Source organism: Mustela lutreola, chromosome 8 (assembly GCF_030435805.1).
Source record: "Mustela lutreola isolate mMusLut2 chromosome 8, mMusLut2.pri, whole genome shotgun sequence".
Lineage (NCBI taxonomy): Eukaryota > Metazoa > Chordata > Mammalia > Carnivora > Mustelidae > Mustela > Mustela lutreola.
In genome coordinates, this window is record NC_081297.1 from 49,897,773 (window position 1) to 49,925,165 (window position 27,393).

Genomic DNA, 27,393 nt, shown 5'->3' on the forward strand with positions numbered 1-27,393 from the left:
TCAAGATCAAAAACTTTTGCACAGCAAAGGAAACAGTTAACAAAATCAAAAGACAACTGACAGAATGGGAGAAGATATTTGCAAACGACATATCAGATAAAGGACTAGTGTCCAGAATCTATAAAGAACTTAGGAAACTCAAGACCCAAAGAACAAATAATCCAATCAAGAAATGGGAAGAGGACATGAACTGACATTTCTGCAAAGAAGACATCCAGATGGCCAACAGACACATGAAAAAGTGCTCCATATCACTTGGCATCAGGGAAATACAAATCAAAACCACAATGAGATATCACCTCACACCAGTCAGAATGGCTAAAATCAACAAGTCAGGAAATGACAGATGCTGGCGAGGATGCGGAGAAAGGGGAACCCTCCTACACTGTTGGTGGGAATGCAAGCTGGTGCAGCCACTCTGGAAAACAGCATGGAGGTTCCTCAAAATGTTGAAAATAGAACTGCCCTATGACCCAGCAATTGCACTATTGGGTATTTACCCTAAAGATACAAACGTAGTGATCCAAAGGGGCACGTGCACCCAAATGTTTATAGCAGCAATGTCCACAATAGCCAAACTATGGAAACAACCTAGATGTCCATCAACAGATGAATGGATCAAGAAGATGTGGTATAGGGTGCCTGGGTGGCTCAGTGGGTTGGGCCGCTGCTTTCGGCTCGGGTCATGATCTCAGGGTCCTGGGATCGAGTCCCACATCGGGCTCTCTGCTCAGCGGGGAGCCTGCTTCCTCCTCTCTCTTTCTCTGCCTGCCTCTCTGCCTACTTGTGATCTCTCTCTGTCAAATAAATAAATAAAATCTTTAAAAAAAAAAAAAAAAAAAAAAGAAGATGTGGTATATATACACAATGGAATACTATGCAGCCATCAAAAGAAATGGAATCTTGCCATTTGCGACAACATGGATGGAACTAGAGCGTATCATGCTTAGCGAAATAAGTCAAGCAGAGAAAGACAACTATCATATGATCTCCTGATATGAGGAAGTGGTGATGCAACATGGGGGCTTAAGTGGGTAGGAGAAGAGTCAATGAAACAAGATGGGATTGGGAGGGAGACAAACCATAAGTGACTCTTAATCTCACAAAACAAACTGAGGGTTGCTGGGAGGAGGGGATTTGGGAGAAGGGGGTGGGATTATGGACATTGGGGAGGGTATGTGCTTTGGTGAGTGCTGTGAAGTGTGTAAACCTGGTGATTCACAGACCTGTACCCCTGGGGATAAAAATATATGCTTATAAAAAATAAAAAAAAATTATAAAAAATACAAACCTCTCCCCATGGGGCTTCAAGCTACTAGAACACAGGCACTCCCGACACCCTTGATCCTCTCCTCTGCTCTTCTATTGCAGAATTTGGCCTTCAAGATGACAGGCTGTTTTGGGAATTTCCCCTTTCCCAAAACTTTGAAGTGGCCCGATCGCACCACATCAATGATAGGGGCAGCTCCAGTCCTGTTTTTGGCGGCATTTACTCGTGTCTGCTCACTGACTAAGGTCCACAGTTTATCAAGGTTGACAGTTGGGCAGAATCTCTGGTTCCTCGTTAACTGGAAATGTCTCATATCAACTTTTCCAAAGTAATCTGGGTGATAGTATCTGCTTGCAGGAGTTTCCCTGAACACATAACTTCCTATGTTCACAGGCAAGGGCCCTGTATGTGACACTTCATGATATCAACACAGACAGGTCCCACAGCTTCAACCTTCCACAAACACATCCCTGTCATAAGTACGTCCTATAGCACACTTCCTTCATGGCATTGGAAGTGTTTTGAGCAGAGGGAGACACTGTGGAACATCATAGGTGGTGTACTTGCAGTATGTGTCTTACAGGCCTAAGTGCCTCACCCTCCCCTTCACTCACAGTATGCAACCTGCCCTCTGTCCGTCCTTGTTCTATCTTCTTTCCTCCACTGGAAAGAATGTCAGACATGAGAATCCACCTGAAGGAGTTTCCCTGAAACAGAACTTCCTATGGTCAATGGGATGTAAGTCTGAGACTAGACTTCTATATGCGCCTATTCCAGTTTAAAACACAGTTAATCCTTACAGCTTCCTTCTTTGACGGTCGCAACACTATCACGAATCCCTCCTAAAGCACACTTCCCTCACTATGTTTGAAGCGTTTTCCACACAGAAATACAGTGTTGTTCACCACATGGGGTGCTCATCTAATATGTGTTTTGGATGCCTAAGTGTCATAGCCTGCACTGCACTCACAGTACCTAAAGTGTCCATCGTCCGTCCTTGTTCTATCTTCATTCCTCAACGGAGAAGACACTGTTATGAATGATTATCCACCTGAAGCAGTTTCCCTGAACGGATCCCTTTCTATGAATCACCTGATAGGGCCCTGTTGCGTCACTTCGTGATTACAACAAAGACAGGTCCAACAGCTTCCAACCTTCCACAGACTCAACCTTGTCGTGAGTCCATTCTATAGCACAGTTTCCTCACGACATTTGAAGTGTTTTGAGCAGAGGGAGACACTGTGGAATATCACAGTTGGTGTACTTGCAGTATGTGTCTTAGAGGCCTAAGTGCCTCACCCTGCCCTTCACTCACAGTATGCAACCTGCCCTCTGTCCGTCCTTGTTGTATCTTCTTTCCTCCACGGGAAAGACACTGTCAGAAATGAGAATCTGCCTGAAGGAGTTTCCCTGAAACAACTTCCTATGGTCAAGGGGATGGACGTCTGAGTCTAGACTGTTATACACGCCTCTTCCAGTTTACCATACTGTTATTCCCAACAGCTCCCTTCGTTGACAGACGCAACACTACCACGAATCCCTCCTAAAGCACACTTCCCTCACTATGTTTGAAGAGTTTTCAACACAGAAAGACAGTGTGGCTGACCAGAGGACGTGCTCATCCAATATGTGTTTTGAATGCCTAAGTGCCATAGCCTGCACTGCACTCACAGTACTTAAAGTGCCCATCGTCCGTCCTTGTTCTATCTTCATTCGTCAACGGAGAAGACACTGTTATGAATGATTATCCACCTGATGTAGTTTCCCTCAACAGATCCCTTTCTATGAGTCACCTGTTAGGGCTCTGTTGCGTCCCTTCATGATTTCAACAGAAACGGGTTCCACAGGATCCACCATTCCACAGATTCAACCCTGTTTTGAGTACGTTCTATAGCACAGTTTCCTCGTGACATTTGAAGTGTTTTGAACAGAAGGAGACACTGTGGAACATCACAGGTGGTGTACTTCCAATATGTGTCTTAGAGCGTAAGTGCCTCACCCTGCCCTTCACTCACAGTATGCAACCTGTCCTGTTTCTGTCCTTGTTCTATCTTCTTTCCTCCACAGGAAAGACACTGTCAGAAATGAGAATCCGCCTGATGGAGTTCCCCTGAAACAGAACTTCCCATGGTCAATGGGATGTACGTCTGAGACTAGACTTCTATATGCGCCTATTCCAGTTTACCACACAGTTATTTCCAACAGCTTCCTTCTTTGACAGACGCAACACTACCATGAATCCCTTGTAAAGCACACTTCCTTCACTATGTTTGCGTTTTCCACACAGAAAGACAGTGTGGATGACCACAGGTCGTATTCATCCAATATGTGTTTTGGATGCCTAAGCACCATAGCCTGCACTGCACTCACAGTACCTAAAGTACCCATCGTCTGTCCTTGTTCTATCTTCATTCCTCAACGGAGAAGACACTGTTATGAATGAGTATCCACCTGAAGTAGTTTCTCTGAACAGATCCCTTTCTATGAATCACCTGTTAGGGCCCTGTTTCGTCACTTTGTGATTACAATAAAGTCAGGTCCCACAGCTTCCAAACTCCCACAGACTTAATTAACCCCGTCGTGAGTCCGTTCTATAGCACATTTTCCTCATTACATTTGAAGTGTTTTGAGCAGAGAGAGACACTGTAGAACATCACAGGTGGTGTACATGCAGTATGTGTCTTAGAGACCTAAGTGCATCACCCTGCCCTTCACTCACAGTATGCCACCTGCCCTCTGTCCGTCCTTGTTGTATCTTCTTTCCTCCACGGGAAAGACACTGTCAAAATTAAGAATCCGCCTGAAGGAGTATCCCTGAAACAGAACTTCCTATGGTCAAGGGGATGGACGTCTGATACTAGACAGTTATACGCGCCTATTCCAGTTTACCACACAGTTATTCCCAACAGCTCCCTTCGTTGACAGAGGCAACACTATCACGAATCCCTCCTAAAGCACACTTCCCGCACTATGCTTGAAGCGTTTTCGACACAGAAAGACAGTGTGGCTGACCACAGGACGTGCTCATCCAATATGTGTTTTGAATGTCTAAGCGCCATAGCCTGCACTGCACTGCGCATAGTCAGTCCTTGTTCTATCTTCATTCCTCAACGGAGAAGACACTGTTATGAATGATTATCCACCTGAAGTACTTTCCCTCAACAGATCCCTTTCTATGAATCACCTGTTAGGGCCCTGTTGCGTCCCTTCATTATTTCAACAAAAACGGGATCCACAGGATGCAACATTCCACAGATTCAACCCTGTCGTAAGTACGTTCTATAGCACAGTTTCCTCACGACATTTAAAGTGTATGTGGAGAGGGAGACACTGTGGAACATCACCGGTGGTGTACTTGTAGTATGTGTCTTAGAGGCCTAAGTGCCTCACCCTGCCATTCACTCACAGTATGGAACCTGTCCTGTGTCTGTCCTTGTTCTATCTTCTTTCCTCCAAAAGAAATACACTGTCAGAAATGAGAATCCACCTGAAGGAGTTTCCCTGATACAAAACGTCCTATGGTCAAGGGGATGGACGTCTTAGACTAGACAGTTATACGCGCCTATTCCAGTTTACCACACTGTTATTCACAACAGCTTCCTTTGACAGACGCAACACTATTACAAATCCCTCATTAAGCAAACTTCCCGCACTATGCTTGAGCGTTTTTGACACAGAGAGACAGTGTGGATGACCACAGGTCGTGCTCATCCAATATGTGTTTTGGATGCCTAAGCGCCATAGCTTGCACTGCACTCACAGTACCTAATGTGCCCATAGTCCGTCTTTGTTCTATCTTCATTCCTCAACGGAGTAGACACTGTTATGAATGATTATTCACCTGAAGTAGTTTCCCTGAACAGATCCCTTTCTATGAATCACCTGTTAGGGCACTGTTGCGTCCCTTCATGATTTCAAAAAAGAGCTGTTCCACAGGATCCAACATTCCACAGACTCAAGCCTGTCGTGAGTACATTCTATAGCACAGTTTCCTCATGACATTTGAAGTGTTTTGAGCAGAGGGAGACACTGTGGAACATCAGGTTGTGTACTTGCAATATGTGTCTTAGAGGCCTAAGTGCCTCACCCTTTCCTTCACTCACAGTATGCAACCGGTCCTGTGTCCAGCCTTGTTCTATATTCCTTCCTCAAAAGGAAATACACTGTCAGAAATGAGAATCCGCCTGAAGGAGTTTCCCTGAAACAGAACTTTCTATGTCAATGGGATGTACGTCTGAGACTAGACGTCTAAATGCGCCTATTCCAGTTTACAACACAGTTATTCCAAAGAGCTTCCTTCTTTGACGGTCGCAACACTACCACGAATACCTCCTAAAGCACACTTCCCTCACAATGTTTGAAGCATTTTCCACACAGAAAGACAGTGCGGATGACCACAGGTCGTGCTCATCCAATATGTGTTTCAGATGCCTAAGCGCCATAGGCTGCACTGCACTCACAGTACCTAAAGTGCCCATCATCCGTCCTTGTTCTATCTTCATTCCTCAACGGAGAAGACACTGTTATGAATGAGTATGCATCTGAAGTAGTTTCCCTGAACAGATCCCTTTTTATGAATCACCTGTTAGGGCCCTGTTTCGTCACTTCGTGATTACAACAAAGACAGGTCCCACAGCTTCCATCCTTCCACAGATTCAACCCTGTCACGAGTACGTCTATAGCACAGTTTCCTCCCGACTTTTGAAGTGTATTGAGCAGAGGGAAACACTGTGGAACATCACAGGTGGTGTACTTCCAATATGTGTCTTAGAGGCGTAAGTGCCTCACCCTGCCCTTACTCACAATATGCCCCCTGCCCTCTGTCCGTCCTTGTTGTATCTTCTTTCCTCCACAGGAAAGACACTGTCAGAAATGACAATCCGCCTGAAGGAGTTTATCTGAAAAAGAACTTCTTATGATCAAGGGGATGGACATCTGAGACTAGACTGTTATATGCGCCTATTCCAGTTTACCACACAGTTATTCCCAACAGCTTCCTACGTTGACAATACCACGAATGCCTCTTAAAGCACACTTCCCGCACTATGTCTGAAGCGTTTTCCACACAGAAAGACAGTGTGGATGACCACAGGTCTTGCTCATCCAATATTGTTTTGGATGCCTAAGCGCCATAGCCTGCATTGCACTCACAGTACCTAAAGTGCCCATTGTCCGTCCTTGTTCTATCTTCATTCCTCAACGGAGAAGACACTGTTATGAATGAGTATCCACCTGAAGTAGTTTCCCTGAACAGATCCCTTTCTATGAATCACCTGTTAGGGCCCTGTTGCGTCACTCCGGGATTACAACCAAGACAGGTCCCACAGCTTCCAACCTTCCACAGACTTAACCCTGTCATGAGTCCGTTCTATAGCACAGTTTCCTCACTACATTTGAAGTGTTTTGAGCAGAGGGAGACACTGTGGAACATCACAGGTGGTGTGCTTGCAGTATGTGTCTTAGAGCCCTAAGTGCCTCACCGTGCCCTTCACTCACAGTATGCCACCTGCCCTCTGTCCGTTCTTGTTTTGTCTTCTTTCCTCCACAGAAAAGATACTGTCAGAAATGAGAATCCGCCTGAAGGAGTTTCCCTGAAACAGAACTTCCTATTTTAAAGGGGATGGACGTCTGAGAGTAGACCGTTATACGTGCCTATTCCAGTTTACCACACAGTTTTTCCCAACAGCTCCCTTCGTTGACAGACGCAACACTATCACGAATCCCTCCTAAAGCGCACTTCCCGCACTATGTTTGAAGCGTTTTCGACACAGAGAGACAGTGTGGATGACCGCAGGTAGTGCTCATCCAATATGTGTTTTGGATGCCTAAGTGCCATAGCCTGCACTGCACTCACAGTACCTAAAGTGCCCATAGTCTGTTCTTGTTCTATCTTCATTCCTCAATGGAGAAGACACTGTTATGAATGATTATCCACCTGAAGTAGTTTCCCTGATCAGATCCCTTTCTATGAATCACCTGTTAGGGCCCTGTTGCGTCCCTTCATGATTTCAACAAAGACGGGTTCCACAGCTTCCGACCTTCCACAGACTCAACCCTGTAGTGAGTATGTTCTATAGCAGTTTCCTCACGACATTGAAGTGTTTTGAGCAGAGGGAGACACTGTGGAACATCACAGGTTGTGTACTTGCAATATGTGTCTTGAAGGCGTAAGTGCCTCACCCTGCCCTTCACTCACAGTGTGCCCCCTGCCCTCTGTTGGTCCTTGTTCTATCTTCTTTCCTCCAAAAGAAATACACTGTCAGAAATGAGAATCCACCTGATGGAGTTTACCTGAAACAGAACTTCCTATGATCAAGGGGATGGACGTCTGAGACTAGACTGTTATCGTGCCTATTCTAGTTTACCACACAGTTATTCCCAACAGCTCCCTTCGTTGACAGACGCAACACTATCACGAATCCCTTCTAAAGCACAATTCCCACACTATGAAGCATTTTTGACACTGAGAGACAGTGTGGATGAACACAGGTAGTACTCATCCAATATGTGTTTTGGATGCCTAAGCGCCATAGCCTGCACTGCACTCACAGTACCTAATGTGCCCATAGTCCGTCCTTTTTCTATCTTCATTCCTCAATGGAGAAGACACTGTTATAAATGAATATCCACCTGAAGTAGTTTCCCTCAACAGTTCCCTTTCTATGAATAACCTGTTAGGGCCCTGTTGCATCCCTTCATGATTTCAACAAAGAGGGGTTCCACAGGATCCAACATTCCACAGACTCAAACCTGTTGTGAGTACATTCTATAGCACAGTTTCCTCACGACATTTGAAGTGTTTTGAGAAGAGGGAGACACTGTGGAGCATCACAGGTAGTGTACTTGTAGTATAGGCCTAAGTGCCTTCCTGCCCTTCACTCATAGTATGCAAACTGCCCTCTGTACGTCCTTGTTCTATCTTCTTTCCTCCACTGGAAAGACACTGTCATAATTGAGAATCTGCCTGAAGGAGTTTCCCTGAAACAGAACTTCCTATGGCAAGGGGATGTACGTCTGAGACTAGACTTCTATAAGCGCATTTTCCAATTTACCACACAGTCATTCCCAACAGCTCCCTTCATTGACAGACACAACACTACCTCGAATCCATCCTAAAGCACAGTTCCCTCATCATGTTTGAAGCATTTTCGACACGGAGAAACAGTGTGGATGACCACAGGTCGTGCTCATCCAATATGTGTTTTGGATGCCTAAGCGCCATAACGTGCACTTCACTCACAGTACATAAAGTGTCCATAGTTCGACCTTGTTCTATCTTCATTCCTCAACGGAGAAGACACTGTTATGAATGAGTATCCACCTGAAGTAGTTTCCCTGAGAGATCCCTTTTATTAATCACCTGTTAGGGCTCTGTTGCATCACTTCATGATTTCAACAAAGAGGGGTTCCACAGAATCCAACATTTCACAGACTTAACCCTGTCGTGAGTACATTGTATAGCACAGTTTCCTCATGACATTTGAAGTGTTTTGAGCAGAAGGAGACACTGTGGAAGATCACAGGTGGTGTACTGCAGTATGTGTCTTAGAGGCCTAAGTGCCTCACCCTGCCCTTTACTCACAGTATGCAACCTGTCCTGTTTCTGTCCTTGTTCTATCTTTTTTCCTCCACAGGAAGGACACTGCCAGAAATGAGAATCTGCCTGAAGGAGTTTCCCTGAAACAGAACTTCCTATGGTCAAGGGGATGTACGTCTGAGACTAGACTTCTATACGCGCCTATTCCAGTTTACCACAGATATTCCCAAGAGCATCCTTCTTTGACGGTCGCAACACTACCACGAATCCCTCCTAAAGCACACTTCCCTCACAATGTTTGAAGCGTTTTCAACACAGAAAGACTGTGTGGATGACCACAGGTCGTGCTCATCCAATATGTGTTTTGGATGCCTAAGCGCCTTAACCTGCAGTGCACTCACAATATGCAATCTCCCTTCAGAACGTCCTTGTTCTATCTTCTTTCCTCAGCGGAGAAGATACTGTCATCAATCAGTATCTGCCTGTAGGAGTTTCCCTGAATAGAGAACTTCCTATATTGATCGGCAAGGGCCCTGCATGCGACACTTCATGATTTCATTACAGACAGGTCCCACAGCTTCCAACCTTCCACAGACACATACCTGTCATGAGTACGTCCTATAGCACAGTTCCCTCACGGCATGTGAACTGTTTTGAGCAGAGGGAGACACTGTGGAACATCACAGGTGGTGTACTTGCAGTATGTGTCTTAGAGGCCTAAGTGCCTCACCCTGCCCTTCACTCACAGTATGCAACCTTCCCTCTGTCAGTCCTTATTCTATCTTCTTTCCTCCACTGGAAAGACACAGTCAGAAATGAGAATCCGCCTGAAAGAGTTTCCCTGAAACAGAACTTCCTATGGTCAAGGGGATGGACGTCTGAGACTAGACAGTTATACGCGCCTATTCCAGTTTACCAAACTGTTATTCCCAACAGCTTCCTTCTTTGAAGGACGCAACACTATCACGAATCCCTCCTAAAGCACACTTCCCGCACTATGCTTGAAGCATTTTCGACACAGAAAGACAGTGTGGATGACCACAGGTCGTGCTCATCCAATATGTGTTTTGGATGCCTAAGTGCCATAGCCTGCACTTCACTCACAGTATGCAAACTGCCCAGAGAACTTCCTTGTTCCATCCTCCTTCTTCAGCGGAAAAGATACTGTCATCATTTAGTATCTGCCTGCCGGCCTTTCCCTGAACAGAGAACTTCCTATGTTCACCGGCTAGGGTCCTGTATGGACACTTCATGATATCAACACAGACAGGTCCCACAGCTTCCAACTTCCACAGACACATACCTATATGAGTACGTCCTATAGCACAGTTACTTCATGGTATTTGAACTGTTTTGAGCAGAGAGAGACACTATGGAACATCACAGGTGGTGTACTTGCAGTATGTGTCTTAGAGGCCTAAGTGCCTCACCCTGCCCTTTACTCACAGTATGCAACCTGCCCTCTGTCCGTCCTTGTTCTATCTTCTTTCCTCCACTGGAAAGACACTGTCAGAAATGAGAATCCGCCTGAAGGAGTTTCCCTGAAACAGAACTTCCTATGGTCAAGGGGATGTACGTCTGAGACTAGACTTCTATACGTGCCTATTCTAGTTTACCACACAGTTATTCCCAAAAGCTTCCTTCTTTGACGGTTGCAGCACTACCACGAATCCCTCCTAAAGCACACTTCCCTCACAATGTTTGAAGCGTTTTCAACACAGAAAGACTGTGTGGATGACCACAGTCGTGCTCATCCAATATGTGTTTTGGATGCCTAAGCGCCTTAACCTGCAGTGCACTCACAATATGCAATCTCCCTTCAGAACGTCCTTGTTCTATCTTCTTTCCTCAGCGGAGAAGATACTGTCATCAATCAGTATCTGCCTGTAGGAGTTTCCCTGAATAGAGAACTTCCTATATTGATCGGCAAGGGCCCTGCATGCGACACTTCATGATTTCATTACAGACAGGTCCCACAGCTTCCAACCTTCCACAGACACATACCTGTCATGAGTACGTCCTATAGCACAGTTCCCTCACGGCATGTGAACTGTTTTGAGCAGAGGGAGACACTGTGGAACATCACAGGTGGTGTACTTGCAGTATGTGTCTTAGAGGCCTAAGTGCCTCACCCTGACCTTTACTCACAGTATGCAACCTGCCCTCTGTCGGTCCTCGTTCTATCTTCTTTCCTCCACTGGAAAGACACTGTCAAAAATTGGAATCCGCCTGAAGGAGTTTCCCTAAAACAGAACTTCCAATGGTCAAGCGGATGTACGTCTGAGACTAGACTTCTATACGCGCCCATTCCAGTTTACCACAGTTATTCCCAAGAAATTCCTTCTTTGAAGGACGCAACACTACCACGAATCCCTCCTAAAGCACACTTCCTTCACAATGTTTGAAGCCTTTTCAACACAGACAGTGTGGAGGACCACAGGTCGTGCTCATCCAATATGTGTTTTGGATGCCTAAGTGCCATAGCCTGCCCTTCACTCACAGTACATAAAGTGTCCATAGTCAATCCTTGTTCTATCTTCATTCCTCAATGGAGAAGACACTGTTATGAATGAGTATCCACCTGAAGTAGTTTCCCTGAACAGATCACTTTTTATGAATCACCTGTTAGGATCCCGTTGCGTCACTTCATGATTACAACAAAGACAGGTCCTACAGCTTCCAAACTTCCACAGACTCAACCCTGTAGTGAGTATGTTCTATAGCACAGTTCTGTCATGGCATTTGCATTGTTTTGAGCAGAGGGAGACACTGTGGAACATCACAGGTGGTGTACTTGCAGTATGTGTCTTAGAGGCCTAAGTGCCCCATCCTGCCCTTCACTCACAGTATGCAAACTGCCCTCTGTCCGTCCTTGTTCTATCTTCTTTCCTCCACGGGAAAGACACTGTCAGAAATGAGAATCCGCTTGGAGGAGTTTCCCTGAAACAGAAGTCCTAAGGTCAAGAGGATTGACGTCTGAGACTAGAGCCCTATACGCGCCTATTCCAGTTTACCACACAGTTAGTCCCAACAGCTTCCTTCTTTGACAGACACAACACTACCGCGAATCCGTCCTAAAGCACACTTCCCTCACAATGTTTGAAGCGTTTTCGACATAGAGAGACAGTGTGGATGACCACAGGTTGTGCTCATCCAATATGTGCTTTGGATGCCTAAGTGCCAGAACCTGCACTTCCCTCACAGTACCTAAAGTGTCCATCGTCCGTCCTTGTTCTATCTTCATTCCTCAACGGAGAAGATGCTGCTATGAATGAGTATCCACCTGAAGTAGTTTCCCTGAACAGATCCCTTTCTATGAATCACCTGTTAGGGCCCTGTTGTGTCACTTCATGATTTCAACCTAGACAGGTTCCACAGAATCCAGCATTCCACAGACTCAACCCTGTCATGAGTACGTTCTATAGCACTCATTCCTCACGACATGTGAAGTGTTTTGAGCAGAGGGAGACACTGTGGAACATCACAGGTGGTGTACTTGCAGTATGTGTCTTAGAGGCCTAAGTGCCTCACCCTGCCCTTCACTCATAGTATGCAAACTGCCCTCTGTCCGTCTTTGTTCTATCTTCTTTCCTCCACTGGAAAGACACTGTCAGGAATGAGAATCCGCCTGAAGGAGTTTCCCTGAAACAGAACTTCCTATGTTCAAGGGGATGTACATCTGAGACTAGACTTCTATACGTGCCTATATCTGTTTACCACACAGTTAGTCCCAACAGCTTCTTTCTTTGACAGACTCAATACTTCCACGCATCCCTCCGAAAGCATACTTGCCTCACAATGTTTAAAGCCTTTTGACAAAGAAACAGAGTGTGGATGACCACAGGTAAGGACCATCCAACTGTGTTTTGGATGCCTAAGTGCCTTAAACTGCATTTCACTCACAGTGTACAAACTGCCCAGAGAACATCCTTGTTCTATCTTCTTTCCTAAGTGGAGAAGATACTGTTATCAATTAGTATTTGCCTGCAGGAATTTCACTGAACACAGAACTTCCTATGTTTACCGGCAAGGGGCCTGTATGCGACACTTCATGATTTCAACACAGAAAGGTCGACAGCTTCCAACCTTCCACAGACACATCCCTGTCATGAGTACGTCCTATAGCACACTTCCCTCATGGCATTTGAAGTATTTTGAGCAGAGGGAGACACTGTGGAACATCACAGGTGGTGTACATGCAGTATGTGTCTTAGAGGGCTAAGTGCCTCACCCTGCCCTTCACTCACAGTATGCAACCTGCGCTCTGTCCGTCCTTGTTGTATCTTCTTTCCTCCACGGGAAAGACACTGTCAGAAATGAGAATCTGCCTGAGGGAGTTTCCCTGAAACAGAACTTCCTATGGTCAAGGGGATGTACGTCTGAGACTAGATTTCTATACACGCCTATTCCAGTTTACCACACAGTTCTTCCCAACAGCTTCCTTCTTTGCCGGTCGCAACACTACCATGAATCTATCCTAAAGCACACTTCCCTCACAATGTTTGAAGCATTTTCGACACAGAAGGACAGTGTGGATGACCACAGGTCGTGCTCATCCAATATGTGTTTTGGATGCCTAAGTGCCATAGCCTGCCCTTCACTCACAGTACATAAAGTGTCCATAGTCAATCCTTGTTCTATCTTCATTCCTCAACAGCGAAGACACTGTTATAAATGAGTATACACCTGAAGTAGTTTCCCTGAACAGATACCTTTTTATGAATCATCTGTTAGGGCCCTGTTGCGTCACTTCATGCTTTCAACCAGACAGGTTCCACAGAATCCAACATTCCACAAACTCAACCCTGTCATGAGTACGTTCTATAGCACAGTTTCCTCATGACATTGGAAGTGTTTTGAGCAGAGGGAGACACTGTGGAACATCACAAGTGGGTGTACTTGCAGTATGTGTCTTAGAGGCCTAAGTGCCTCACCCTGCCCTTCACTCACAGTATGCAACCTGTCCTGTTTCCGTTCTTGTTCTATCTTCTTTCCTCCACTGGAAAGACACTGTCAGAAATGATAATCCGCCTGAAGGAGTTTTCCTGAAACAGAAGTTCCTAACGTCAAGAGGATGGACGTCTGAGACTAGAGCCCTATACGCGCCTATACCAGTTTACCACACAGTGAGTCCCAACAGCTTCCTTCTTTGACAGACTCAACCCTGCCACGAATCCCTCCTAAAGCACACTTCCCTCACAATGTTTGAGGCATTTTTGACACAGAAAGACAGTGTGGATGACCACAGGTCGTGCTCATCCAATATGTGTTTTGGATGCCTAAGCGCCTTAAACTGCACTTCACTCACAGTATTCAAACTGCCCAGAGAACGTCCTTGTTCTATCTTCTTTCCTCAGTGGAGAAGATACTGTCATCAATCAGTATCTGCCTGCACGAGTTTCCCTGAACAGAGAACTTCCTATATTCACAAGAATATATGCAAGAGCCCTGTATGCAACACTTCATGATATCAACACATACAGTTCCCATAGCTTCCAACCTTCCACAGACACATACCTGTCATGAGAACGTCCTATAGCACAGTTTCCACACGGCATTTGAACTGTTTTGAGCAGAGGGAGACACTGTGGAACATCACAGGTGGTGTGCTTGCAGTATGTGTCTTAGAGCCCTAAGTGCCTCACCCTGCCCTTCACTCACAGTATGCAACCTGCCCTCTGTCCGTCCTTGTTCTATCTTCTTTCCTCCACTGGAAAGACACTGTCAGAAATGAGAATCCGCCTGAAGGAGTTTCCCTGAAACAGAACTTCCTATGGTCAAGGGGATGTACGTCTGAGACTAGACTTCTATACGTGCCTATTCTAGTTTACCACACAGTTATTCCCAAAAGCTTCCTTCTTTGACGGTTGCAGCACTACCACGAATCCCTCCTAAAGCACACTTCCCTCACAATGTTTGAAGCGTTTTCAACACAGAAAGACTGTGTGGATGACCACAGTCGTGCTCATCCAATATGTGTTTTGGATGCCTAAGCGCCTTAACCTGCAGTGCACTCACAATATGCAATCTCCCTTCAGAACGTCCTTGTTCTATCTTCTTTCCTCAGCGGAGAAGATACTGTCATCAATCAGTATCTGCCTGTAGGAGTTTCCCTGAATAGAGAACTTCCTATATTGATCGGCAAGGGCCCTGCATGCGACACTTCATGATTTCATTACAGACAGGTCCCACAGCTTCCAACCTTCCACAGACACATACCTGTCATGAGTACGTCCTATAGCACAGTTCCCTCACGGCATGTGAACTGTTTTGAGCAGAGGGAGACACTGTGGAACATCACAGGTGGTGTACTTGCAGTATGTGTCTTAGAGGCCTAAGTGCCTCATCCTGCCCTTCACTCACAGTATGCAAACTGCCCTCTGTCGGTCCTCGTTCTATCTTCTTTCCTCCACGGGAAAGACACAGTCAGAAATGAGAATCCGCTTGGAGGAGTTTCCCTGAAACGGAAGTCCTAAGGTCAAGAGGATTGACGTCTGAGACTAGAGCCCTATACGCGCCTATTCCAGTTTACCACACAGTTAGTCCCAACAGCTTCCTTCTTTGACAGACACAACACTACCGCGAATCCGTCCTAAAGCACACTTCCCTCACAATGTTTGAAGCGTTTTCGACATAGAGAGACAGTGTGGATGACCACAGGTTGTGCTCATCCAATATGTGCTTTGGATGCCTAAGTGCCAGAACCTGCACTTCCCTCACAGTACCTAAAGTGTCCATCGTCCGTCCTTGTTCTATCTTCATTCCTCAACGGAGAAGATGCTGCTATGAATGAGTATCCACCTGAAGTAGTTTCCCTGAACAGATCCCTTTCTATGAATCACCTGTTAGGGCCCTGTTGTGTCACTTCATGATTTCAACCTAGACAGGTTCCACAGAATCCAGCATTCCACAGACTCAACCCTGTCATGAGTACGTTCTATAGCACTCATTCCTCACGACATGTGAAGTGTTTTGAGCAGAGGGAGACACTGTGGAACATCACAGGTGGTGTACTTGCAGTATGTGTCTTAGAGGCCTAAGTGCCTCACCCTGCCCTTCACTCATAGTATGCAAACTGCCCTCTGTCCGTCTTTGTTCTATCTTCTTTCCTCCACTGGAAAGACACTGTCAGGAATGAGAATCCGCCTGAAGGAGTTTCCCTGAAACAGAACTTCCTATGTTCAAGGGGATGTACATCTGAGACTAGACTTCTATACGTGCCTATATCTGTTTACCACACAGTTAGTCCCAACAGCTTCTTTCTTTGACAGACTCAATACTTCCACGCATCCCTCCGAAAGCATACTTGCCTCACAATGTTTAAAGCCTTTTGACAAAGAAACAGAGTGTGGATGACCACAGGTAAGGACCATCCAACTGTGTTTTGGATGCCTAAGTGCCTTAAACTGCATTTCACTCACAGTGTACAAACTGCCCAGAGAACATCCTTGTTCTATCTTCTTTCCTAAGTGGAGAAGATACTGTTATCAATTAGTATTTGCCTGCAGGAATTTCACTGAACACAGAACTTCCTATGTTTACCGGCAAGGGGCCTGTATGCGACACTTCATGATTTCAACACAGAAAGGTCGACAGCTTCCAACCTTCCACAGACACATCCCTGTCATGAGTACGTCCTATAGCACACTTCCCTCATGGCATTTGAAGTATTTTGAGCAGAGGGAGACACTGTGGAACATCACAGGTGGTGTACATGCAGTATGTGTCTTAGAGGGCTAAGTGCCTCACCCTGCCCTTCACTCACAGTATGCAACCTGCGCTCTGTCCGTCCTTGTTGTATCTTCTTTCCTCCACGGGAAAGACACTGTCAGAAATGAGAATCTGCCTGAGGGAGTTTCCCTGAAACAGAACTTCCTATGGTCAAGGGGATGTACGTCTGAGACTAGATTTCTATACACGCCTATTCCAGTTTACCACACAGTTCTTCCCAACAGCTTCCTTCTTTGCCGGTCGCAACACTACCATGAATCTATCCTAAAGCACACTTCCCTCACAATGTTTGAAGCATTTTCGACACAGAAGGACAGTGTGGATGACCACAGGTCGTGCTCATCCAATATGTGTTTTGGATGCCTAAGTGCCATAGCCTGCCCTTCACTCACAGTACATAAAGTGTCCATAGTCAATCCTTGTTCTATCTTCATTCCTCAACAGCGAAGACACTGTTATAAATGAGTATACACCTGAAGTAGTTTCCCTGAACAGATACCTTTTTATGAATCATCTGTTAGGGCCCTGTTGCGTCACTTCATGCTTTCAACCAGACAGGTTCCACAGAATCCAACATTCCACAAACTCAACCCTGTCATGAGTACGTTCTATAGCACAGTTTCCTCATGACATTGGAAGTGTTTTGAGCAGAGGGAGACACTGTGGAACATCACAAGTGGGTGTACTTGCAGTATGTGTCTTAGAGGCCTAAGTGCCTCACCCTGCCCTTCACTCACAGTATGCAACCTGTCCTGTTTCCGTTCTTGTTCTATCTTCTTTCCTCCACTGGAAAGACACTGTCAGAAATGATAATCCGCCTGAAGGAGTTTTCCTGAAACAGAAGTTCCTAACGTCAAGAGGATGGACGTCTGAGACTAGAGCCCTATACGCGCCTATACCAGTTTACCACACAGTGAGTCCCAACAGCTTCCTTCTTTGACAGACTCAACCCTGCCACGAATCCCTCCTAAAGCACACTTCCCTCACAATGTTTGAGGCATTTTTGACACAGAAAGACAGTGTGGATGACCACAGGTCGTGCTCATCCAATATGTGTTTTGGATGCCTAAGCGCCTTAAACTGCACTTCACTCACAGTATTCAAACTGCCCAGAGAACGTCCTTGTTCTATCTTCTTTCCTCAGTGGAGAAGATACTGTCATCAATCAGTATCTGCCTGCACGAGTTTCCCTGAACAGAGAACTTCCTATATTCACAAGAATATATGCAAGAGCCCTGTATGCAACACTTCATGATATCAACACATACAGTTCCCATAGCTTCCAACCTTCCACAGACACATACCTGTCATGAGAACGTCCTATAGCACAGTTTCCACACGGCATTTGAACTGTTTTGAGCAGAGGGAGACACTGTGGAACATCACAGGTGGTGTGCTTGCAGTATGTGTCTTAGAGCCCTAAGTGCCTCACCCTGCCCTTCACTCACAGTATGCAACCTGCCCTCTGTCCGTCCTTGTTCTATCTTCTTTCCTCCTCTGTAAAGACACTGTCAGAAATGAGAATCCGCCTGAAGGAGTTTCCCTGAAACAGAGCTTCCTATGGTCAAGGGGATGGATGTCTGAGACTAGACTCCTATACGCACCTATTCCAGTTTACCACACAGTCAGTCCCAACAGCTTCCTTCTTTGTCAGACTGACCACGGCCATGAATCCCTCCTAAAGCACACTTCCCTCACAATGTTTGAAGCGTTTTCAACTTATAAAGACAGTGTGGATGACCTCAGTTTAGACATATCTTCTGGTAATATCCTTGAGCAGGTGGGGGCTGCTATTCAGTTCTATTTTGGGTCAAGCTCAGTTTGGGTGTGATTTTGCCATTGGCTGATAATAGCTGTATTGGACTGCTGGCTTAGTTGCCTGCCCATTTAGGGCTATAGGATAGCCTCCATAGTTGTTTGCATTTGTAGATCAGGACTGGGTACTGTATTTAGCAATAGGTGGGGCTATAACTTAACTTCCTGGGTCTGACAGGTCAGCAGGATAAAACAGGGCCTACATGGCTTGTCATTTAGGGACCTGAATCAGGCAGGAGTGTGTCCTGAGTTCACTGGTCAGATGAGGCCATGAGTTTTGCTCTGCCAAAAGAGAAAGCCACAGGCTCTGCTCTCTGTTAAGTGTCACTGTAGATAGGGCTGATGGATGGGCTCTACAGCTTCTCATATATACTCTGGGTTAGGTTCCCTAGGCAGGCAAGGTGAAGGCTATATTCAGCAATGGGTTGGTTTGCAGATTTATTTTTCTGCCCATGTGCAGCAAGAGAAGCAACTCAAAGGCTGGTAACGTTCTTTGCTTGTGGTCTTAACTTAAGCTGAACTGTGCCCCACTTTCCCTGGTCAAAAAGGACCATAGTGTTTGCTCTGAGGGCGATCAACTCTGCCCATCCATCTCTTGTCTCAAGGTTTGTTTTCAGGTATTTCAACAGCTTTCAGCTCTCATATTTACCTGGGACTGGGAACCATGCCCCAGAGTAGGTGGCTCTATGACTCAAGTCCCTTACCTGGACATGGGCAGACTAGGTTCTAGGCCAGCAAATTGCTCATTCAAGGAGCTGAATCAGGCAGTCCTACACCCCTGGTCACACTGCCCTACTGACTGGTTCTGCAGGGAAGCAAAGTCACTGATTGGAACTACAGTTTAGGCTCTGCAGGCAGGAACTCAGTCTGCCAATACCTGAGTGCAAGTTGTTGGAAGTCCTTCCCCTCCAGATTCCCCTGTAATTCCTGTGATACCAGATGCCAGCCTGGGGGAGGGGCAATACAATCAGTATGTACCCCTTTCCCTTACCCCTCTAACAAGTCTGTCTTGTTCTCTGTGGTTCAGGGGCTGCTTCAGCCTCACTCATGTGTTCTAAAATTCTCTCAGTGACATTTTGTTTGTGAATAGTTGTTAGTCATTCTTTTGAGAGGAAGTGAAATCAGAAATGACCTATGTCACCATCCTGGTGACATCACTCTTCTGTATGAATTCTTGTCTTTTTCTAATGATTTATTTATTTATTTGAGGCAGAGACAGAGATAGAGGGGGAGGGAGATAGAAGAGGACCAGAGGGAGAGAGAACCTTAAGCAGACTGCACTCTGAGCATGGAGCCCAACATGAGGATCAATCTCATAACCCTGAGATTTCAATCTGAGCAGAAACCAAGAGTTAGATCCTTAACCAAATGAGCCACTCAGGTACCCATGGTTATGAATTCTTAATGGAAATTGGTTTTCCTCCTATTTAATTTTAATTAAATTGAAGATATACATGTTCCATTCTGTCTCCTTCTGTGCAGTAAATTTAATTATTGTTCACATTAGTTTCCTTTTTTATATGGAGTATCATTTTCGACCCCCCACATCTATTGTGTCCTAGATTTTATATTTTTGTATTTCCCATACCAAAGAATCTTCAGTAACTACTGTGTTTGTAGTGGTTCCACAGAGCCATTGGGAAGAAATCCATGTTTACTACTTGCATATATCTCAGACACCTCACCTCCTCTCATCCTGGGTCTCTCTCTCTGCACTTCCACAACCTGAGGAATATAATCTTTTAAATGCCACAATTTTTATAAAGATTTATTTATTTATTTATTTATTTATTTATTTGAGAGAGAGAGAGAGAGAGAGCATGAGCAGGGAGAAGGGCAAAGGGCCAGAGGGAGATGGAGAGAGACTCTCCAGCAAACTCCCCACTGTGCTAAAAGCCTGACTTGGGACTCAATCCCATGACTCTGAAATCATGACCCAAGCCAAAATCAAAAGTCACTCAACCAACTGAGCCATGCAGGCACCCATAAATATTACAATTTTTTCAGTTATAGAGTTATTTTTATTTTAATAAGAAGATTATTCAGACTGTGAGTCTGGCTTTAACATATTTATTTAGACATATTAAAGATATTTTTTCTATATGATATTCCTATTACCTACAGTTTCAATAGTGTAATATCTGTTCTGATTCTGTTCTTATTTTCATCTTGTAATTTTCATCACAAAGGTTTGTTTTGTGGTATGTTTTGTAGAAATTGGCTGTTAAAACAGATTTCTTATTATTTTATCTATGAAAATCTTTCAGTTTTGCTTTAAAATTAAATTATTGTGCAAAGGAATTTCATTCATTTTTACCAGTCTGGTGAGCAGATTTGGGGTTTGTTGTTTGGCACCATGTATGTTGTGTCAATTATATTGATATGTACATATAATTGTAGGCTTGTGGTTTGGAATGCTGTTGAGAAAAATTAGGCTGAAATATCTATGTTTATACTATGGAGGATAAAATAGTTTTCCATTTCTTAACTTCTAAAGCTATTTTCTTTAAGAGAGGTATTGAATTTACGAAGAATCTCACATTGAATGGCTCACCATTTTGGAGAATGACCAGGCTTTGTGTCTGTCTTCCTCAAACATTCACCCCATAAACTTCAAACTCTAGTACACCAGACATGTGAAAATCCTCTAAGTAGTGAAAGTGACTTCAAAGCTTATTAATCTTCATTCTTTATAATGTCAGAACTTCAATTAATTTACTGCTAGTTTATGTATAAATTTAGGAGTTAATTTTATTTTATCTAAATTTTTTATGTGTTCTCCATTTGGAGAATGTTTCTGAACACATAAATTCTGTCATAATGTGGGGAATAGAATCCAAAATAAAATTTTATATTTTAAAACATGTTCATCAAAAAATTATCCATTTGTATGTACTTTTCAATTTCTTGGCATATAATTTTCTACATTATCCTGTTACTAGTTTTGAATCTGTAGTGATCATAAAATTTTATCACTGTGTGCTATTAATATTGTTTGACCTTTTTCTATTTTTCCCACTCTTATAAAACACAATCTTACCCAATTTTACTGGCAAACACTCTTTGATTTTTTGTTTTGTTTTATCCTTTAAAATTGTTTATTCAAATTATATTAAGGCCTACCATTTATATGTATTGTTAGCTCCGTTCTTTTTAACTCCTTATCTTCAAGTGTTTATCTTATTTAAGTTAGCACATTTTGTTCTTAAATATAAGACCTTATGGATACATTTGACTTCTCATCTGATTTAGATGGAGATTTCATAAGATTTGGACTGAAATCTCTCAGCATTTGGACTGAGATCTCTTGCGATTTGGAATAAATCCTCATCTCATCATATTTGGAATGAGTTCTCATGATATTTGGATAAAAATCTCATGAGAACTGATCTCATGAGATTGGGACTGAGATCTCATAACTCCAGTGGCAAGAACCAACACTGCCACTCCTTCCAGTGGCTGGCACTGCAGCTGTCTACTGCCTCCAGTGGCGGTAATCAGCATTGCAAAGCATTCCAGCATCCCTCGTACTGCAGCTGACCACTGCCTCCAGTGGAAAGAAAGACAGTTTCTTATTCCAGCATCTCACTCTGCAGCTCACCACTGCTTCCAGTGCCTTGAAGTGCAGCTCAGCCTTGCCTCCAGTAGCAACAAGCTGCACAGCCATGCCATTCATGGTCTCACACTGCATCTCAACACTGCCTCTAGTGACTTTAAGCAGCACTACAAAGCCTTCAGACATTCCTCACACCGCTGCCGACCACTGCCTCCAGTGGTGGGAATGGACACTGCCTCTCCTTCCAGCGTCTTGCCCTGCAGCTCACCACTGCCACCAGTGGTAAAAACCTGCACTGCCAGGCCTTGTAGCACCTTAAATTGCGGCTCACTACTGTTTCCAGTGATAGGAAACTACATTGCCACTCTTCTAGGGACTCACACTGTAGCTCAACAATGCCCCAGATGCAATATACTGCATGGCCATGCATCCATGGTCCCGCAGTGCATCTCAACATTGCCTCTAGTGGCCATAAGGAGCACTGCAAGATCCTCCACTGGCAGGAACTGACACTGCCACTTCTTCTAGTGTCTCCCACTGGAGCTCACCACTGCCTCTAATTGTAGGAAACTGCACTGTTACTCTTTGCAGCATCCCACCCTGCAGCTTTACCACTGCCTCCAGTGGAGATAATTTGTAGAGCAATGCCAGCCATGGACTCGCATTGCATCTCAACACTGCATCTGGTGGCCATAAGTAACACTGCAAAGCATCCTGGCATCCCTCATACTGCAGCTGACCTCTGCCTCCAATAGCAAGAATCAGCACAACTTCATCTTCCAGCGTCTCACTATGCAGCACACTACTGCTTCCAGGGCTAGGTAACTAGATTGCCACTCCTTGCAGCATCTCGAATTGCAGTTCATTGCTGCCTCCAGTGGCGGGAACTGACATGGCGACTTCTTCCAGGAACTTGCACTGCAGCTCAACACTGCTTCAAGTGGTAGCAACCTGAGTGGCCACTCTTGCAGGGTCTTGCACTGCAGCTATATACTGCTTCCAGTGGCAAAAAGCTGCATAGCCATGCTACCTATGGTGTTCGACTCTCTCTCACCACTACCTCTAATGGCAGTAAGGAGCACTGCAAAGTCTTCTGGCATGCCCCAAACGGCAGCTGACCACTGCTTCCAGTGGTGGGATACTTCACTGGCACTTCTCTTAGTGCCTCAAACTGCAGTTCAGCATTGCCTCCAGTGGAGACAAGGTGCATAGTCATACCATCCATGGCCTTGCACTGCCACTAGTGGCTGTAAGCAGCACTGCAAAACTGTCAGGCATCCCTCACACTGCAACTGACCACCCCTCCAGTGGCGAGACCGTCACTGCACTTCGACCAGGGTCTCACACTGCACCTCCACACTGCCTCTAGTGGCCACATTCTGCAAAGCCACACCATTAATTGTCTCACACTGCAGATCATCACCACCTCTAATGGCATTAATGAGCACTGCAAAACCTGGCATCACTCACACTGTAGCTGACCACTGCCTCCAGTGGTGGGAAATGACTTTCCGAATTCTTCCAGGGTCTCACAATGCAGCTCACTACTGCCCACAGTGGTTGCAAGCTGACTGGCACGTCTCCCAGCAGCTCTCACAATGCAGCTCAGCACTGCTTCCAGTTACAGAATTCTTCACTGCCATGCCATCGAGCAACTCTCATTATTCAGCTTTCCACCACTGGAAGCAGTGCTGAGCTCCACTGCAACAAATGCTGAAGGACAGGGCACTTCAGCTTGCCACCAAGGGAGGCAGTGATGAGCTGCAGTGGGAGAGACACTGGAAAATGTGCTGCTGGAGCTCCCTGACAACGGATGCAGTGGACAGGCACAGTGCAAGGCGTGGGAAGTCGAGGCAGTGTGAATTCTCTCCACTGGAGGCAGTGCTGAATTGCAGTCTGAGGGATGGTGGAAGATGTGCCAGTGTGGCTTGAGACCAGTGGAGGCATTGTGAGCTGCATTGCCAGATGCTGGAAGGCCTAGTAGTGCAAGTTCACATCGCTGGAAGAATGGTGACCCATGGTGCTAGTCACTGGGAAACATGGCAATGCTGCTTGCCACCACTGGAGGCAGTGGCGAGCTGCCATGGGAAAAATGCCAGAAGAGGAGTGAGTGCAGCCTGTCAGCACTGAGGGCAGTGGCGAGGTGCTGGGTGACAAACCCTGAAAGGTGAGGCACTGCAGATTCTTTCTACAGGAGGGAGTGGTAAGCTGTATGGTCTCTGTTTCCCCAGGCTCAAGAGTGGAGGTAACAACCCCTGGAGCTGGGCCCCCACTCAGCATTGTGTCCTGTGTCCCCAGGTTTGGTGGTAATGGGCTGTCGGGATGGTTCAGGAGGGGTCTCCCAGTGTGGGGTCTGGAGCCCGGGGGGAACCAAACCCGACACATGGTGCCTTTGGAAATGAGGAGTTGAGTGTTTGGAAGAGTCTATTTGCTTCTCCAAAAAGGACAAGGGCATTCATGCCAGGATGAGCGGTAAAACTTCTCTTTCACCCCAAATGTCGTGGGCTTTTCTGTTTTTAGTGGAGCCACAAATTCACACTGAAGCAGTTGTCAGCAATGTAGAGTGGGTGCCAGAGTTCCTGAGTTTCCCTGCAGGTAGCTCATGGCAGGTGATCCCATTTTCTCTGTTCATTTCTGGCTTACAAAGGTATTTGGAACATATCTTACCTAGGAAATCCCTTGGATTAAAAAGGGAAGATGAGATGGACTCAGTGTGTGTTTTGAACATAGAATGTGTTCCTTCATCTAACAGCGTTTATTCTGTTAGGCTTAGGCTCTGGTGGAATGGCCAGCATCTAGAATTAGGTGGCTGTTTGTAGTCATATAGAGACTTGGATGATGGCTTCTCCTTTGTTCAAGATGAGTAACCTAATGGATTTGTCTTTTCATCCAGAGTTTTAATGAGGGCAGAGGGAAATTTCAAAAGGATTCCAAGGAGCCTTTGATGATTGAAAAGGGAAGCTTGACTTTCTAGTTTCACTCAATGGACCATCTAGATAGTTGGACATGCATATTTTCTCTGCAGTTTCATGGGTGGTGAAATCAGAAGGAGAGTCTTTGGGAATTCTTCTGGATAGATGCATTCTGGTGGCTTCATGGGGCTTGGTGTCAGATGCTGGGTGAGTCACGTTATCCCACAGGTTTTCGATTTCCTCCTTAGGAAATGGCTGGCAGGGAATGTTCTACTTAAAGTGGAATGCTCCTGAACTGTTGGTGGGCATGCGGGCTGTTGCAGCCACTCTGAAAAAGAGTATGGTGGTTCCTCCAAAAACTAAAAACTAAAAACTGAAGAACCCTGTCCCTGTCATTCCAGTTCTGACTTCTCCATGTTGCTAGGCTGACACATTGGTTTGGGCTTCATTCTTTGAGTGCATGCGAAGTTTCAAAAGTTCTATGGTTGGAATGATGAGTTTGAAATGTCTGTTCCTCTCACTGAAGTAAATCAGACCTGTTAGTGGAAGGGAGTGTCTGTGTGTTTTTCTTTCCTGATTTCATTAAATAATGGGAAAACAGTCTTCTGAAATAGTCAACGAATCATTTGTGGTGGTTTTCTCTCCTGTGAACCACTTTCTGATACTAGAAATTATGTGTGAGGGGCACCTGGGTGGCTCAGTCATTCAACATCTGCCTTCATCTGAGGTCATGGTCCCAGGGTCCTGGGATCAAGCCATGCATTGGGCTTCCTGCTTCTCCCTCTCTCACTTCCCCTGCTTGTGTTCCCTCCCTTGAAGTGTCTTTCTCTGTCAAATAAATAAATGAAAAATATTTTTTTTAAAGAATTACTTTTTTAAAGTAAAGCACAGCCTCAGAGTTGTAATGGGGTGCAGTGCCCTTTATGAGGGGGAGAAATGGAGGAGTAGTGTAGGTTGTTAGGAGCCTGGGAGTGGCTCATTGTGCTCCCAATGGAACTCAAGCCCCAGTTAGCCTTCCCTGGTGGTGCAGGGGGGCGGGGTGTGTGTGTGTGTGTGTGGCTGCTTACTTGGTGGCACATCCTGGGTTCTGAAACCTGACCCTCTGAATCCCTTGTGAATTTAACTGGGGAATTTCTGAAGAAAACAGAATGAACCCTAGAGGTCACCTGCATCCTTTGCACTTGGACAACTCCATGGAGCAAAGGAACCAATCACCCATAAGGCGTGTGGATCCCTGAGGGTGTGGGCTTTGTTTCCTGGGAAGAGATTGCGTCTTCATCCTTATCTAAACCAGAGTCATGCTGTCTGGTTAAGGAGATCCAAACCTTTATGTGACCATGTCATTATTATTGTTATTTTAAGAAAGCAATAAAGACATTGACTTCGAGACCAAAATACCAAAAGGAAAAACACAAGATCAGATATATATATGAGGACTGAATTTGTGACCCCTCTCATAGTATGGGTAGTGCCAGGCTGCCCGGATGAGAAAGAACAAGGAATTCTACTTAGAAGTGCGCTGTGCACATGGAGTGCTTTATTCTGTCCTTTTCCTTACTTCCCTGAAGGGAAAATAGAATGGTGACTGGAGCTTTGTTTCTGATTTGAAGGAACGGGAGACAAGAGATTTGAAAGAGCAGTGTTCATGCTGATGTGGTTTTCCATGCCCAGTGAGTGAGGGTTTGAAGCCTGAACTTGGAATCGTTGGTGTTCGAGGAGGATGTGGTCTAAGTTTCCTGCACACAGAGTCACCTGGCTGGTCTGCCTCATTGGACCAGTTCCTGCCTTTTGAAGGGCAGCTTGAAGGTGGCTTGAAACCCTATGGGACTGGAAGAATGATCTTGAAGGGACGCCTGGGTGGGCCAGTGTAGACAAACCCAGGGAATTCCAGAGCTAATGATGAACACGTTTCTGAGACTGGAGCTGGATTCTCTGGGAGTAGCATTGAGCTGGGGTGGAAAGCAGTGCCTGGGTCTTAGGAGTCACTGTGTCAGCAGGTGTGAGCCTTGGCAGTGGATCAGATCATAGCTGGGAGACTGAGGCTGTGGCAGTGGGCCATCACTCTTTGATGCACAAGCCAGGTTGCTCCAGGGGACAGGGCTCTGCTCCCTAGCCAACCCTCCTGCTGCAGATGTGATAGGAAACTTGTTTCCTGTTGGGATATCAAACCCTCATCTCAGCAGGGGGCTTGGTGGGAAGCAGCCCACAGGCAGCATTCTGGATTCTTGCCCAGTGTGCCCCTTGCTTCCTCAGACAAGGCACCGCAGGTGACCTCTGCCTGGTGTCTGTCAATTCAGCCAGCAGAAGCACTTCTTCCAGAGCCATACCCTTGAGAAATCCTCTACTTTCCTGTGCTGTGTGGGAGAAACCAGTTTTCATTTGGAACTGAAATCTAAGTTCCTGCATTAGGTTCCAAGGCCACATGACACCGGTCTCCCTGAAGCTCTCATTCCACATGGGGCCTCATGTACCAGACTGAGACCGAACCAAGGAGGCCTATTGCTGCTGCTGCTGCTGCTGCTGCTGCTGCTGCTGCATGTTCCGTCCTGAAAACTGTGCAGCAATGCCTGGT

At 45.6% G+C, this 27,393-nt stretch overlaps 1 protein-coding gene across 1 annotated transcript; it reads right to left on the minus strand.

Moving 5' to 3' along the window:
* Positions 1 to 1,307: 1,307 nt before the first annotated feature.
* On the minus strand, positions 1,308 to 22,029 carry LOC131839710 (large ribosomal subunit protein uL15-like). Its single transcript, XM_059187465.1, has 3 exons — positions 21,955 to 22,029; positions 3,990 to 4,099; positions 1,308 to 1,617 (listed from the first exon to the last, which is right to left on the minus strand). Exons 1-3 carry the CDS (start codon positions 22,027 to 22,029, stop codon positions 1,308 to 1,310), a joined length of 495 nt encoding a protein of 164 aa, XP_059043448.1.
* Positions 22,030 to 27,393: the final 5,364 nt, after the last annotated feature.

Bases quoted from the DNA above. Each gene is read 5' to 3' on its own strand.
- LOC131839710 (XM_059187465.1), bottom strand. From the start codon at position 22,029: ATGAATGGCATGGCTGTGCAGCTTGTTGCTACTGGAGGCAAGGCTGAG. The intron at 4,100-21,954 runs GTGAGCTGCAGA...CCTTGACCATAG, and splicing joins TCAAGGCACTGGAAGCAGTG to GAAGTTCTGTTTCAGGGATA. The intron at 1,618-3,989 runs GTGAGTGAAGGG...TCCTGCAAGCAG, and splicing joins CAGAGGGCAGGTGGCATACT to ATACTATCACCCAGATTACT.